At 29.1% G+C, this 15251-nt stretch overlaps 1 protein-coding gene across 1 annotated transcript; it reads right to left on the bottom strand.

Annotated features, from left to right (window-relative positions):
* Nucleotides 1-4098: 4098 nt before the first annotated feature.
* On the bottom strand, nucleotides 4099-7537 carry LOC110731329. The gene is made up of 3 exons (XM_021911180.1): nucleotides 7361-7537; nucleotides 7013-7149; nucleotides 4099-5267 (listed from the first exon to the last, which is right to left on the bottom strand). Exon 3 carries the CDS (start codon nucleotides 5242-5244, stop codon nucleotides 4606-4608), a length of 639 nt encoding a protein of 212 aa, XP_021766872.1. The 5' UTR covers nucleotides 5245-5267; nucleotides 7013-7149; nucleotides 7361-7537; the 3' UTR covers nucleotides 4099-4605.
* Nucleotides 7538-15251: the final 7714 nt, after the last annotated feature.

A 15251-nucleotide genomic window follows, 5' to 3' on the forward strand; every position in this document is an offset into this window, starting at 1 on the left:
AGTTGATTGAAATCATTCACGAAAGTGCCTCGTGAGGCTTATTTTGTGCCCAAAATTATCTAATTCAAGTCTTGCCTCGCCTTTTACATACTTTATCTATTTTTATTTATTTTTACTTTTATAATTACAACATTTCGAATTTAATATTTATCATTCCATATAATCATTTCGTAAAGTTAAATTATAAAAACGGTTGTAAATTTAACAAATATAAAATCATGACGCAAATGGCTATATTATATTTTATTCTTGACACTTACGAGTATGTTCTTTTTTTTTTTTTTTTTTTTTGAGGAAATACTTACGAGTATGATAGTATGCGGTTATATAGTAATTTGTGGTTGGTACACCCGGGTGCACCGCATGGTGCACCCAAAAGAACATTTAGTATATTTAAAAGAACATGGGTGAAAAATGAACATGTTTTTATTTTCTTGCAACTGTAAATCCATCACTCTCTTCTCCTGCAATTTCTCACTCCTCTTTCCCTTCCTATCACTCTCTTTCTTGCCGCCAATTTTTACTCTCCTTTACACCATCGTTTTCATTTAAGAATTTCAATGAATTTGGGTAAAAATCATTTCGAAAGTACTCATTTTCTCTCTCCATAACTTTTCTCTCTATCTTTTTCTATTTTTCAAAAAAAATTCAAAATAGCAAAATTGTTCATCTTCAAAGTGAAACCCAAGAAAAAAATTGAACTTATTTCAACAATTCAACCTTCAAACTTAAACAAATGGTGGATTCAAGTAAAATGTAAGTATAAATTTTGTACATGCAAATTGTTTTTCGTCAATAATTTTAAAGTCAAAGTGTACTGTTTAATTTTGTGAATTTGGGGTTTTTTAAAAAAAAAAATAATTAAAGCTATAAAGTACAAGTTGTTCAAAAAAGAACAATTAGAGGAGAAAGAAGAATAGTAATGAATTGAAGCCAACTGGAAGATAACCAAGCAAGGTTAATTTTTCAAACACTAGCTTGTTCTTTTTCAAACACTAACATGTTCTTTTTATTCCATGTTCTTTAAAATATGCCTAATGTTCTTTTCGGAGGTCATGTTCTTTGTCAAACACAAACATGTCCTTTTGTTGAACATTATTATGCATGTTCATTTTCAAATACTAGCATGTTCTTTTTCAAACACTGGCTTGTTCTTTTTTAAACACTAACATGTTCTTTTTATTCCATGTTCTTTAAAATATGTCTAATGTTCTTTTCGGAGGCCATGTTCTTTGTCAAACACAAATATGTTCTTGTGTTGAACACTATTATGCATGTTCTTTTTCAAATACTAGCATGTTCTTTTTCAAACACTCGTATGTTCTTTTTTTTTCCTCATGTTCTTTAAAATAAGCCTAATATTCTTTCCGGGTGCACCCAGGTGCACTATACTATTTTCAGTTATATAGCCATAAGGCCGCTTGTGTAGAGAGTTGCATGCTCTTGATAAAGATTCTGATCCATTGACCATTGTATAGACACTTTCACGCTTTGGGTTTCAAAAGTGATTAAAAGGCCCCTTTTATAGATGAGCTATGCTAAATGATCCAATACTCGTTTCCTATTTTGGGTTTTTAACCCATAAATCCATAAAACGCTTGCAAACTTTGCGATTTTGGTTTCATTTGGTTTGGTTTAGATTATAGTATACACCTTTAGATGCGTTTCAAATAATCTTCTATGCAAGTAGCATATTATACCATCTTTGAGGAAATAAATTATACGTCTAACGATGAGATAGATTAAACGTCTAAGATGCTACATATGAAGTATAAGATTATTATCATATGTTCTATGTTTAATACAAATATGATATATCCCATGCATTAGCATGTGTATATTCAAATAATTTTGAAATGAAAAAGGTAATTAATGCTCTTATTAGGAACTTTCATAACTTAAAACTTATTAAATTATTCTGTACTGAGTAGTAGTTTATGAGATCGAAAATTGTGAAAATATATGGTTAATGAAGTTTGAATTCAATTAGTGAAAAAAAAATCAAGTTCTCAATTTGTTGATAGAGATGCTTGTCGGTGCGTACACATTTTACACATGTTCAATTTGGACAAGATAAGAATGAGGGAGAATAGTTTAGGCGATATTTTCTTTATGTATGAAGTATACTTTATTTGTTCAAAGGTTCTTGTACTACATATAATTTTCACATATACGAAAATATAGAATTGAACCCTAATATATATACATATACATACTATGCATTAGCATGAGTACATTCAAATTATTTTGAAATGAAAAAGGTAATTAATGCTTCGATCTATTAGGAACTTTCATAGCTTAAAGCTTATAGAATTATTCTGTAATAGTTTATGAGATCGAAAATTGTGAAAATATACGGCTAAAAAAGTTTGGATTCAATTAGTGAAAAAACGAATTAAATAAATTCTCAGGGCCTGTTCTTTTTCGTTGAAATTCAGTTCAGTTCAGCTCTTAATTTATGTCTAATGATATTGCTAATGATATAAAGCCAAATTTCATTCTTTTAAGCTCTTATTACAACGACGACGACAACAACAACAACAACAATAATAATTGAAATAATAATACTAATAATAATAATCAATAAATAATAATAATAATCATCATTAAATAATAATAATAACAATAATAATAACAATAATAATAATAATACTAATAATAATACTAGTAATAATAATCAATAAATAATAATAATAATAATAATAATAATGATCATCAATAATTAATAAAAATAATAATAACAATAATAATATTGATACAATTCATTGTTCAAATGGTTCTATTTTTTTGATACATATTTCTAATGTTAATCTCATTGAGAAAATTAGAGTACTACACAACTTAAACTAATTTTCATAGTCAGTTAGTTCATCGTCTTCTTCTTGTCCACCAAACTCCTCCATTACCTCGGCATTCCTCTGAATTGACTCCCATATCTGATTAGTTATCCGTAGTTAAAAATCACTAATTAATAAGTTTAGTTCAGTTCAGCTCAGTTCAGTTCAGTCAATCGGAACAGGCCCTCAATTTGTTGATTGAGATGTTTGTCGGTGCTTATACACATTTTGCACATGATCAATTTGGACAAGATAAGAATGAGGGAGAATAGCTTAGGCAATATTTTCTTTATGTACGAAGTATACTTTATTTGTTCAAAGGTTCCTTTAGTACATATTGTGTAATTTTCACATATACGAAGTATATATTCTTGGATATAGAATTGAACCCTAATCTTCCGTCATAGTTCTTGTCTACACCAACTAGTCACATAGAGCATCGGTTCTTCTTGAACTTTAGAATATGCATCATGCATGGTATGGACTATGTTACTATTTCTGTACTACAGTCCAACAAAATCAAAAGAAAACTTCAAGGCTTTATCACATTAACCAAAACCCTACAATTGTTTTTGATAACCAACATCCAATAGCTTTTTCATCTTATTTTGAATTTGAATCGAAATTCTCTTTTTGAGTGGAATGAAAACATCTGTCACCCATTAAACTCGATATCCTGAATTCTATACTCCTAAATTCATAATTAATTGAAATAATTGGTAGCTTACCCAAATTGGGCTAGCATCATTAATTCAAGATACCTTAAATAGTTTATCTTAGCCAAGGGTCGTTAGAAACTATATTTAGCTAAAGCAAACAAAAGTATGACATATTGACATGTAGATAGTTAGATACCATGATCTAGACTAGAATCGATATTGACATGAACCAATCTACTCGAAAATTAATAACAGAAGATTATGCAATGAATATTTATTCAAACGTTTTAAAAATGTAATTATTTGATATCAAACTTTTATGTTATATATGCTACTTCCATTATCTATTATGTGTAACTTTTGAATATTATAAGTATTTACGGTAGAGATAGTACGTCATTTGGCCATTAGTCCATTGCCAAGTGTTCCATTCACGAGAAGTTCGAAAAATGTAAAATGCACCTGTAATCCTGTATGGCCCTCTAAAGGCTTAAAGGCCTTTAACCAACTGTGTAGTGGGACAACAACGATATAGGCTACTCATAGAACAAAAGATGCATAAAACAAGAACATATTAAAAAAATTACAGTAGAAACAACAACAAACTAGTCACATTAAAATCTCTCATATTATATAATTAAACATTGAACTTCCTCCCTAACAAAATTTCAGAGGACTGCCAAACACAATTTAACAAAATTAGGCAGTTCCTCTGATAAAACTCACCAACTAAGAAAAATAACTAATTAACCATACTTAATCAAGCTAATCAACCATACTTAAGGACTAAAAAATTGAAAACAACTTACATGGGACCCCTTATGCCACAAAATAGATGACATCCATTGTTCATGATGAACCCATGTTGATGTTGATTTCATTATACCCAATTATACAAAATTGATGATGTCTTACTTGGATAATGCACTAATTAATCTTTAATTATATCCTAATTTAATCTCTTTTTTTTAACCTATGATTCCTTGATGCCATTGCATGGTATATATCCATGCACACACCACATAATAATAATAATAACTAATAATAATAAAATTAATATTACTAACCCATAAAAATTAAAGTAAAAACATACTAACCCATGAAAATTTTCACTCTAAAAAACCAGTTTTAGTTAAAATAGCATTTCTTACTTTACTAAGGTCTCTTCCTTTAAGAGTCCTTCCAATTCCTTCATAAACAGAGAAAGATGAAATCTGACTTCTTGCTAACTTCTTTGCTAAATACTCATGTGGTGGAACCATGTCATCATCATCATCCACATCATCATCATCACCATCATTACCATACACATACCCATCACCATCATCATTCACATGACCATCATCATAACCATAACCATAACCATAACCATAACCATGACCATGACCATTGCCATTGCAATTACCATAATACCCTTGATGATTAACAGCATTATAATCAACCCATGATGATGCAGAACCACCATTCTTCTTCTTTTTTGATGTCACACCATAAATTTTTGACCAATCAGGAATCTCCAATGGTGCTGATGACATCTTCTCACATGATGATGTTGATGATGATGATGATGATGATGATTTGGGTATCATTCTTGCAGTAGCAGTAAATTTTTTTGTAGCAGAAGATGAATTTTTCAATGATTTTCTTAGTTTTGGACTTGAATTTTCTCTGCTTTCTAGAACATTCCCTACTTCTCCTTCTTCAAAGTCTTCATCTTTAACAAATTTTCTGCCTATTCTCCCTGCCATTTTTTTTTTCCTGGAATTTTAATCTGTGAAAATATAAATAGAAATTAATTAAATTAAACAAATTTGAAGGAAATTTTATATAAATGGTGAAATGGGTATGAGGAAAAACTGAAAAAGGAGCAGCAGAAAGTAAAGTTTAATGGGAAATGAGAGTTCATACACTCTGTATATAGGAAAGAAAATGACTTTTTTTTTTTTTTTTTTTTTTTGGGAGGTTAAGGGTTACAACTTACAAGTACAACTTCTATGTTGCAAGTATTTTTCTTGTGATGATTTATAAAGTGGGTTTATTAAAGATAAAATAGGTGGGAGCTCACTCACTTTATTGCATATAATAAACAAATTGCTCACTTTATTGCATAAAATAAACACTACGGAGGTATATACGGAGATACTGATTAATTTAATTTTAAAATAACAACTTAATTTGAAGATTTTAGTGAACTATTATAAAGTGGTCACATGTATCTATAAGGAGAGTACTTTATATTTGTTAGATGATCACATTATCCATAAGTATATACTACGGAGTACACCATATTAGTTGCAAAAAAGCGTGTGTTGGTGTAAATTATATCTTTTCTTTTTTAGCAATGTAACATATCTTAAGCGAACTACCATGACCACAATCACATAAAACATTATATTCATCATACTTAATTTATTTAAATTAAAAAAAATCATTTATATAATATACTAAGTATTTACATATTTATTATATTTTTTTTGTGGTCATTTTTGGTTGACGCAAGGAAAAATGAATTGGGTTTGTTGTACAAAATTAAGTAAGTCCATAAATCACATTAACTATATGAGCTAAATTGATTGAAATCTAGGTAGTCATAATTGGTTGTTTTGGTGAAAAGGAATAAAACCAGGAATCTTCCGTTGGCTTTTAGCTGGCAAATGCTTCCAAACAAAAACCTAGGGAAGTTAATGCAAAGTGAACTTCCAAATAAAGGAACAATGAAATTGGGCTACCTAGGTATTTAGGTAACTGTTAAAACAAGATTTTTCCCCTATTAAAACAACAGTATTATTAATGTTAAGTCATAATATATCTGAAAATTAGTTGTTCAGTAATTTATTTACCTGTATTTATATTTTTGAAGTTCATTATGGAATATGGAGTACAAATTTCTCATAGTTCAAATTAACATGTTTTGAATTTGATCAATGTTTATTTTTTTTTTACAATATCTGTTATTTATTAGAATAAAAAGAAAAATATGTAATTCAAGGGTCATATGATATATATAACAAATTAAATACCATTTAATCAAAGAAAATTCACGAAATTATTCACGAAATTTTGTTAATATGAATATCGAATACACACGTTATCGAAGAAAATTCACGAGTATTTGTTTATATAGTGTTTAATTTGTATGAATATCGAATGCAGACGTTAATTTTTGTAAAAATATGTACTAATTAAAATATACACCTCATTTATACTCGAACACAACTTCAAATCAGGAGTTTATCTAACGCTTAAATAAGATTTAAAGAAAACATGTAATTTGAGGGTCAGATCGTATCTACGAGTATATATAGCAAATAAGACACCGTATAATCAAAGAAAATTCATAAATATAGAATACACACGTTATCGAAGAAAATTCACGAATACTTGTTCATATAGTGTTTAATTAGTATGAATATGAAATGCATTAAATTTTTAAAAAAAACATACGAAGTACAAATTAAAATACAACTAATTTATACTCGAACACAACTACAAAATCTTATAAGACCTGAAACTCACCACTTTAATTTCCAATTAATTTTGAGTAAAAATGTGAAATTCCGAGGATGATATACGTGGCATTCAAGTAAATGAATAGCTCCAAAAAAAATCACGGATTCCAAGAGAAGTAGAAGCTGCCTGATCAATCCTGATTCCTGCAAAGAAGAAGATAGAGTTTTCAGAGCAAAAGTCAGAGCAAAAAGACAAAAACTTTAACCAAATTATTTGAATTAATTTTAAAATTTCAACACTAAAATAATTAAATTTAAAGAAAGGGAGGTTAAATTAGATCCAATGAAACCCAAAAAAAGCAAAAAAATTGATGGGAATTAAGAAGAGAATCTCAGTTTCTAGTACATTTTTTACCTGATAAAAATACTGTAGTGGAATTTAAATTATGGCCAGCTCAAAAGAGTAAGAGTGCAGTAGCAGAGGAGAGAGAAAATGTGCAAAAGAAAATTAAAGAGAAGTGAGAGTGGTCTCATCTCATCTCAACTTCATAGCTAGCTCTGCAAATTCTAAATTTTGAGCTTCAATAAGTGAGATTATTATTCAATGCTTTTTGCTTATTTTAGGGTGTCCCTATCCATCACCATTATTTAATTATTATTATTATAATCTTCATTTTTTTTTAAATCGAGAATAAACCTTTTTTAGGGTCTTTTCTTATTGACTGAACTGAACTGAATTGAATTGAACTGAACTGAATTGAAATGCATATTTTATAAGAGAAGAAAATTAGGAGTTGAACTGAACTGAACTGGAAATAAACGTATGAGAACATACCCTTTCCTGAATAATGATAAAATACAAATTAATTTGCTATATAAGACGGTTTACAAACTATTTCCACAACACTGTAGGATCAGTTTCTAAGTTTGGAATTTGGCCATATACAACTACTAATACCACTAGAGGGTCTACGTATAGAACTGCTAATATCATTAGAGGTTCTACTTTGAAGCTATCTCGTTCACTTTAGCTTCACTTCTGCTAGATTATCTAATAACACTAATAATCCAAATTAAATTGAACCGCTAATAATATAGAACCACTAATGGTATAAAAGGTATTACGTAAAGAACCGCTAATAATAATAAAGGTTCTATAGGTACTAGTAGAGGTTCTATATTAACTAACATTTATACTTGCAAATACCATGTGAACAGTATTATGGGAAATAGTTTTTAAACCAATGTAAATTAGGAATTAGTTTATATTATTACATTATTTTGGGATTTTAGGAAATCACTCCCTTATATGTGTATAATTGAGATGATTGAATTAGCCTTTAGTCTTTTAAGCTGTTAAGGTTTGCTCTTTAAAATTTGTTTTGCTGAGTGTAAATAAGTTGATCTGATTTGCTGACACCCTGTATTGTTAAACTTTGTTGAGATCTGATTTGCTCTGCTTACTAGTTTAAAAGAACAGCTGAACAGGATCTAGCTAACTAATCCAAGTAAAGTGAGACGAATACAGTATATATCACTGTATAAGTAACGAGTTTGAATACGAATGTACTGGTTGGGTTAGTTTCAGCTTCATTAAATTTAAGCTAGTTGACTTGTACTCAAATGTCTTGAATTGAATTAATCAAAATCAGACTCAAAATGAATCTCTTAGTTGTACACGTACATCAAACATAATTTTTAATAGAGTAAACAAAAAAAGGACTGAGAAATTAAAATAGATACTGACCTCAATAAGCAGGACATATTTTGATCTCATTTTAAAAGTGATGGAAAGAATCAATAAAGATGCACGTACTCATGTACCTTTCAAGTTCCAAGGAGGTCAAGACAAATGGAGGATGGAGAAGGAACATATAGACATATGGAGGCTCAAATCTTGTTGACACATCTTGTTTAATTTTTACAAATTATTTCTTCTTATTTTTTAGTACTAACAATTACATGACTGCTATTTGTGGTTTACACATAAAAGTAAATATAATCATATAATTATGAAAATCGTTTCAAGGTGTTTATTTTAAATGTCAACTTGTTGAAGAATAGGTCTCATAAGTATCATCATATATCATATATAAGTGTTTTACATTAGTTGAATAATTACTTTATAAGGCTAAGGGATTACTTTTCCTATTGTCATATGGTTTTGTAATGATACCTTATTTGGACTCGTAAAATGGACCTCTCTCTGTTACTTATAAGTATACTTATTTCTATAAGATCTTCACCTTATTTTCAGGTTAGTATAACACACCCTTAATCAAGGTTAAATAATTCTACTTTAACATAGCATCCAGATTCAACGTGATTAATTAAAAATATGGTTTGGATATAGAAAGATCCACATGGTCGAATTAGATATTTTCTACTTATATTATATTTTATGCTACATCATTGTAAATAATACAGAGTACGAAGTACTCCCTCCGTTTTTAAATACTTGTTCCACTTTTCTTTTCCGACCGTTTTTAAATACTTGTTCCATTTTCTTTTTTAGAAATCTTTAAAATATTTACTCCGTAATTCATTTCTCATATTTAGTGGACCCAACATAATACTTTCTCTCCTCCTATTCTTCCACTACTTTTGCTTTTTGCAAATTTTTATTTTCTCAACTACCCTACTACCTTCATATTTTATTACTTCTCCAATTTCTCCTAAAACTCCGCGCATTGATTAATGAAACAGGTATTTAAAAACGGAGGGTATATAAAATAGATGTAACATTAATTTTTATATAAAAAAAGGGTAAGTAGATGAAGAGTAGGCAAAGGCGTTATGATTGGGTAGAAAGGAAAAGAGGGATTGGCGTGATGAGGCGTTCGCTGGATTAAGTGGAGTACTAAATAAACCTTATCCATTTCTCTCTCCTCTCCTGCGCAGTAGTCACAGCTGATGCGGTGTCAGCAGTTAATGCCTATTTCTATCTCCCACCTTTTTTATTCTTTTTTCTTCCAGATTTTCCATGCTTTTACTATAAATATATACCAACTCAAGTGTATTGCCAGGGGCGGAGCCATGTAGGAACAAGGGGGACGGTTGTCCCCCCATTTTTCCAAAAAAAAAATTAATTTATGTTAGCTTAAATAAATGCTGTAAATAAGAATAAATACCTTACATGTATACCTTATATAACAAAGACAACATTTGGTCTGGTGGTTGATGGGCTTGAGTAAAGCTTGTATTTCTCTTTGATCCTAGGTTCGATTCTTTACCCGATCAATTTTTTTGTTTCTTTTTGCTATTTTTGGATTTTATTTTTATTTCATTTTATAGTTTATACAAAGTGCTCCTATTTAACTTCTTTTTCTTGTTTTTGGATTTTGCCATTTTTTTTTTACTGGTTTTTAAATTTCATTATATAGTATGTAATTTATATGTACAAAGTATTATAAATCTTCAAACCTCTAATTACTCTCATTTAACTGTTTAATCAAGTATCGCCTTGTTGATAGTGATTACTAATGTGTTATTAAACTATTTGTAATGAACACATGTCTCCGTATTTTTTTATCTCTCTAATTATGTGTGCCTAAATTCTATTTTTTTTATAGCTTGTTTGGAACTAAGTTTCCAATTTTATTTTTAGTCAAAGAAAGTTTATTTATTTATTATTATTTTTTTTTTTAAAATGTAACCCAAATCCCTTTACATCTACTATCAATTTGTGTAAATGCTTATCATTTGATAAATCATATTTATCGATTATTAAGGATTACATACCTTAAAATTAGGGTTTACCAGCATAAAAAAAAAAATTTGGTTAATAAATTTCTTAATATGCAATTAATTTTTTAACAACTCCTCTTTCACCATATAAGAATAATTGTCATATCTCATAAGCGATTTCAAATATATATTAAACAATTTATGTGATCAATTTCTTTTTTCTTATAATTATTGTCGATTATTAAACATCTAAAAATTGTCCCCCCAGATTACAAATCCTGGCTCCGCCACTGTGTATTGCCATCCGATTTCAACTACCTGTGGGCGTCGACTAACACCACCCTTTTAATCGCACCGATTAAGGACTTGTTCTCTTAGACTTACTTGATTGAATTAGTGTTTAGAAGAGTCAAAGTGATACTCAACCTGAAAACGATTTAGATTCGACTTGAGTGTATACAATAATTTAGCATAACTGCATAACTCAACTTTATAAATTAAACTGACCATACTTAACAAACCTGATCCGATCATTTGAATTGACACTTTTTTTCAATTTAACACAGCTTTAATTATTTTGAACTTATTAATGTGTATTTAAACTTATTTTTGTAAGATAAATAGAAATAAGGTGAATTAAATCGACCATACATTAAAATATGTTTCAAAGTTCTTTTGTCGATCAACTTATAATTATAATACAAGTATGAAAGGTACTCTAAAACCTTTAGGAATGTCGTAGGTATTATTACATGCTAAGGTTGTTATACCCACAATGAAATTTTCATTACATTGTCATACATAAAGAGTCTGTTCACTTCACCTTAATTTCAGTTCAGTTCACTTCGACTTTTAATTTCTTTCTCTCATAAAGTAGTTATTTTAGCTCTATTCAATTCAGTTCAGTTTAATTCAGCTCCAATCAGTTCAGCTCACCTCAGCTCATTAAATATGAACAGGCGACCCTAATTCAATAATTCATGGCAAATAAGCTTATCCTAAGCTTTTTTATTTTTTTTATTTTTTTAGTTTGATCTTATATTACATTATCCTTTCACTTTGAAAATAAAAACTCATGCAACCGAAAGTGCAAATTTCCTAATAAAAATTAAAGTCTTGAAGATGGTGAGCTTAAAACAACTGCATGCATACACCATAGTTGCAATAAATAAACTAGCCTAGTAAAATTCAAAGCATTTCGAAAGGCTAAAGAAATATTTCTGCATTTGAATAATTGTCTGTATTAAATTCTGTTGCAAGATGGGTTATATTAAGGCTATTTAATTTTATGAATATGATAGATGTACTAAATTAAGGGATATATATGAATGAGGAGTTAAAAACACTAAAAAAAATGCGCAATTGTATCATTCATGAAGTTTTAAGTATAAAATTTGTTAAAAAAAATTAGCGAGGTGAACTAACTAGTTAGACAACTAATAAGTGAGGATAAAATATGCTTTTAACAACTAAATTAAAAAAGGCTATTTAGAAAAATCAAGGACAATGTCAATTAATATATTTCGCCCTTCTATCTGTGTACTCCTAAGACAATAACCAATAAAATGCCACTTATAAATATAACTTATGAAGGTAAAGTAGCTATAATAATTAGAATTAATCGATGGAATTATCTCTTTGTGTATTATATTTTTTATTTATTTATTGAATAGGGCACCAAAATAAATATAACAACAAAAAATCTAGTTGGGATGCACCCAAGAAAAGTAAAAAGAAGTAGAGAATATGAATTGGTATTTTAGTTCAAATTCATTCACCAATGCAATTCCACTTCCCTGCTTTTGGAAAATTATGGCTTTATGCCAGCACAAACATACAAGAAATAAAATAAAAACAAGAGTAAACTTTTTTTTTTTTTTTTGAAACAACCAAGAGTATTTATTTATTTACTTGAGCACTTCACAATATTAATAATACGTCCGATTTTTTTAGTTACAACTTTAGAAAATTATTTAAGAGATATAAAATATTCTAAAATTACAACTAAAAAAGTCAGAGGTTTCCATAGTTAGAAATTTGGTCTTTTTATTTAGCTGATTTTGGTGGGGTCCATGTCAATTAGGTGTCGACACAGTAGTATAAATGTATAGTAGTACTAGCAGTAGAAGTAGTAGGGATAAGGGCTGATGGGTCACAGTCACACTCACACACCATTTGGATTTTGGGTCATCTGGAAATATCAAATTATTTGTGGGTCAACTTCTTTTGTTTTTTTCCTTAGTTTTACAATTATTGTTACGAGTAGTATTTTATTTGTGTACTAAAATTAAATAAATTAATGCACTACAAGTATTATTCATACTAGTATTAATCATATATAGTATTAATCATATATACTTTTGTCCATTTGGAAAGAGTTAAACAAGTAAGAGGTTTGATCAAATAATTGCAACTAGCTTTTTTATTGTTGAGAAAATTGTACTAGCTTATTGTATTTGCCATGCATCATGCATGTTTTATCTAGATTTTTTTTTATTTGGGATTAAAGCTTGTTAAGTTAGATATATTGTTGGTTAGACTTACTATGTATCCTTTCATTTCCGACTATTGTAACATGATATGAGCAGTGGCAGATGTAGAGTAATTAATGTGGAGGGGTAATAAATATAAAAACAAAAACAAATGCTCATGTAAAGGCTTGAACCTAAGACTTTTTGCATAAAATAAATGCATTATCACTGTGACAAAGATAAATTAATGATATTTATTACAATAAAATTGTATTTAATCTATAAATTTATACCTTTACATAAGTAAATAAAAAATATTATTATTTTCGGGGGGACCACTGCCACCCAGGACCCTTAATAGGTCCGCCCCTGGATATGAGACCATATATTCAATCCTATATTCCTATCTACACGACTACACATACGGAGTACATGATTTTTATTTAGTCTACATTTACGTTTTTATCCAAAGTCTTCATTCCAAACCATTACCCATTGACTTCACCAATGAGTGATTTTAGGTCACATCTTGATGCATGAATCTCTAATCAAGTTCGTGGATCATAGAGACGAGTGTAGGGATGGAGGGAGTACAACACGTAGTATTATAGTAAATGCAAAAGTTGGGGCCGAAAATGAGAAACGAGCAAGTATTTAGTGGGCAATATGTTTCCATGCTTTGTCCCCAACTTGCAGTCTTGCACAAAATATGTATTCATGATAATCATGACCAACAAAAGAGCTAGTACGTCGGCATTGAAATTGACTATATATATAGTTTGTGATTATTTACTACCATAACTCATAACTTTAAAATTATACAAAGTGGAAGTTTTAGGGCCTATTTTGATTTACTAAAAACAACTGAACTGATACTGATTAGCATATACATGGCTAAAAACTTTTGCTTTAAGTATGCTATCATGACTTTCAATAACATTCACATTAGGGTTTATCTAGCACCATACTTGCTTATCTCAATAGAATTGTCTTGTCCTACTTGCATTATTTTGCATTTGTGCTTGTGTGTACGTCAGTACATATCAAAGTTGAGAAGGTATATAAGTATATTCCATTGAATTTAATACTTGTAACATCTTTTCTCTTGCAAAAATAGATTGCCTTTTAGGAGAACACAAATAGTATATCAAGTTGTAGATGATGAGTTGAGTATTGTACTAAAGAAGTAATAAAGACCATTAGGAAAAATAAAAAACCATAAGAGTTCAAGAACTATATTAATTAGTACGTACTAATTAAGTATATACAATAGGGTTTCCCTTCACGATAAGAGTATTCTAATGTTCATTTCTTTCTTACTTTTATATAGAAGAATTAAAACACTAGAGTTTCAATTAGATACAAAGATCTTTAATATGAAGTAAAATTTTGTTGATTTATTAAAGGTGCTAATATTACTTAAGATGGATATAAACCTAGAAAAGGTGATATAATTGCCATAAGATTCTTATACCTAAATTAATCAGTTTTTCATGGATCAAGTCACACCCAGATCGGTCATATATTACTCATATATAATTTTCCCGTATCTAATTAAAACTGAATTTATCACCAATCATTGAAAAGTTATTGAGACATATTTTCACCTTCAAATAAAAAAATATGTCCATTTAAAGCTCGTCCAATCTTTTTCATTCTTGAGATTCAACCCATAAATATTAAATAACACAAAGACACAAAGCAAATGAAACAAGATTAAAATATTTATACGGTAGCATTTTGATCTAGCTAGTGACTTAATTAGGACATGCACACTATACGTAACTATGGTTTAATGTGTTGATTCCGAAAGCATTAAGATCAGATTCCATGCATTTCAGGAGCAACATTATCAACGATTTCACTAGTACCAATGCATTATTTGCTTATGTGAATAATATATTTATTTAATCATTCACTTACATAGTTACATCTTATTATAAAATGCATTTAGCCAAGTTCAATTGTAATCAATTAATGTCAATGTAGAGCAATCATCAAAGGGAACAATATTAGTACCAATTAACATCTATGTAAGTCCTTTAGGAGAAATAAGTAGACAAAAGAGCACAAAGTCTTGACTTTACTTTCAATAATTTAATTTTTGTGCTTCTTTATTTTAATCTTTAACATATAGGTGGGGGCTAG

This window comes from Chenopodium quinoa, unplaced genomic scaffold (genome assembly GCF_001683475.1).
Source record: "Chenopodium quinoa cultivar QQ74 unplaced genomic scaffold, ASM168347v1, whole genome shotgun sequence".
In the NCBI taxonomy this organism is placed as follows: domain Eukaryota; kingdom Viridiplantae; phylum Streptophyta; class Magnoliopsida; order Caryophyllales; family Amaranthaceae; genus Chenopodium; species Chenopodium quinoa.

Excerpts from the sequence above, each read along its gene's own strand:
- LOC110731329 (XM_021911180.1), bottom strand. The coding sequence starts at position 5,244 with ATGGCAGGGAGAATAGGCAGAAAATTTGTTAAAGATGAAGACTTTGAA.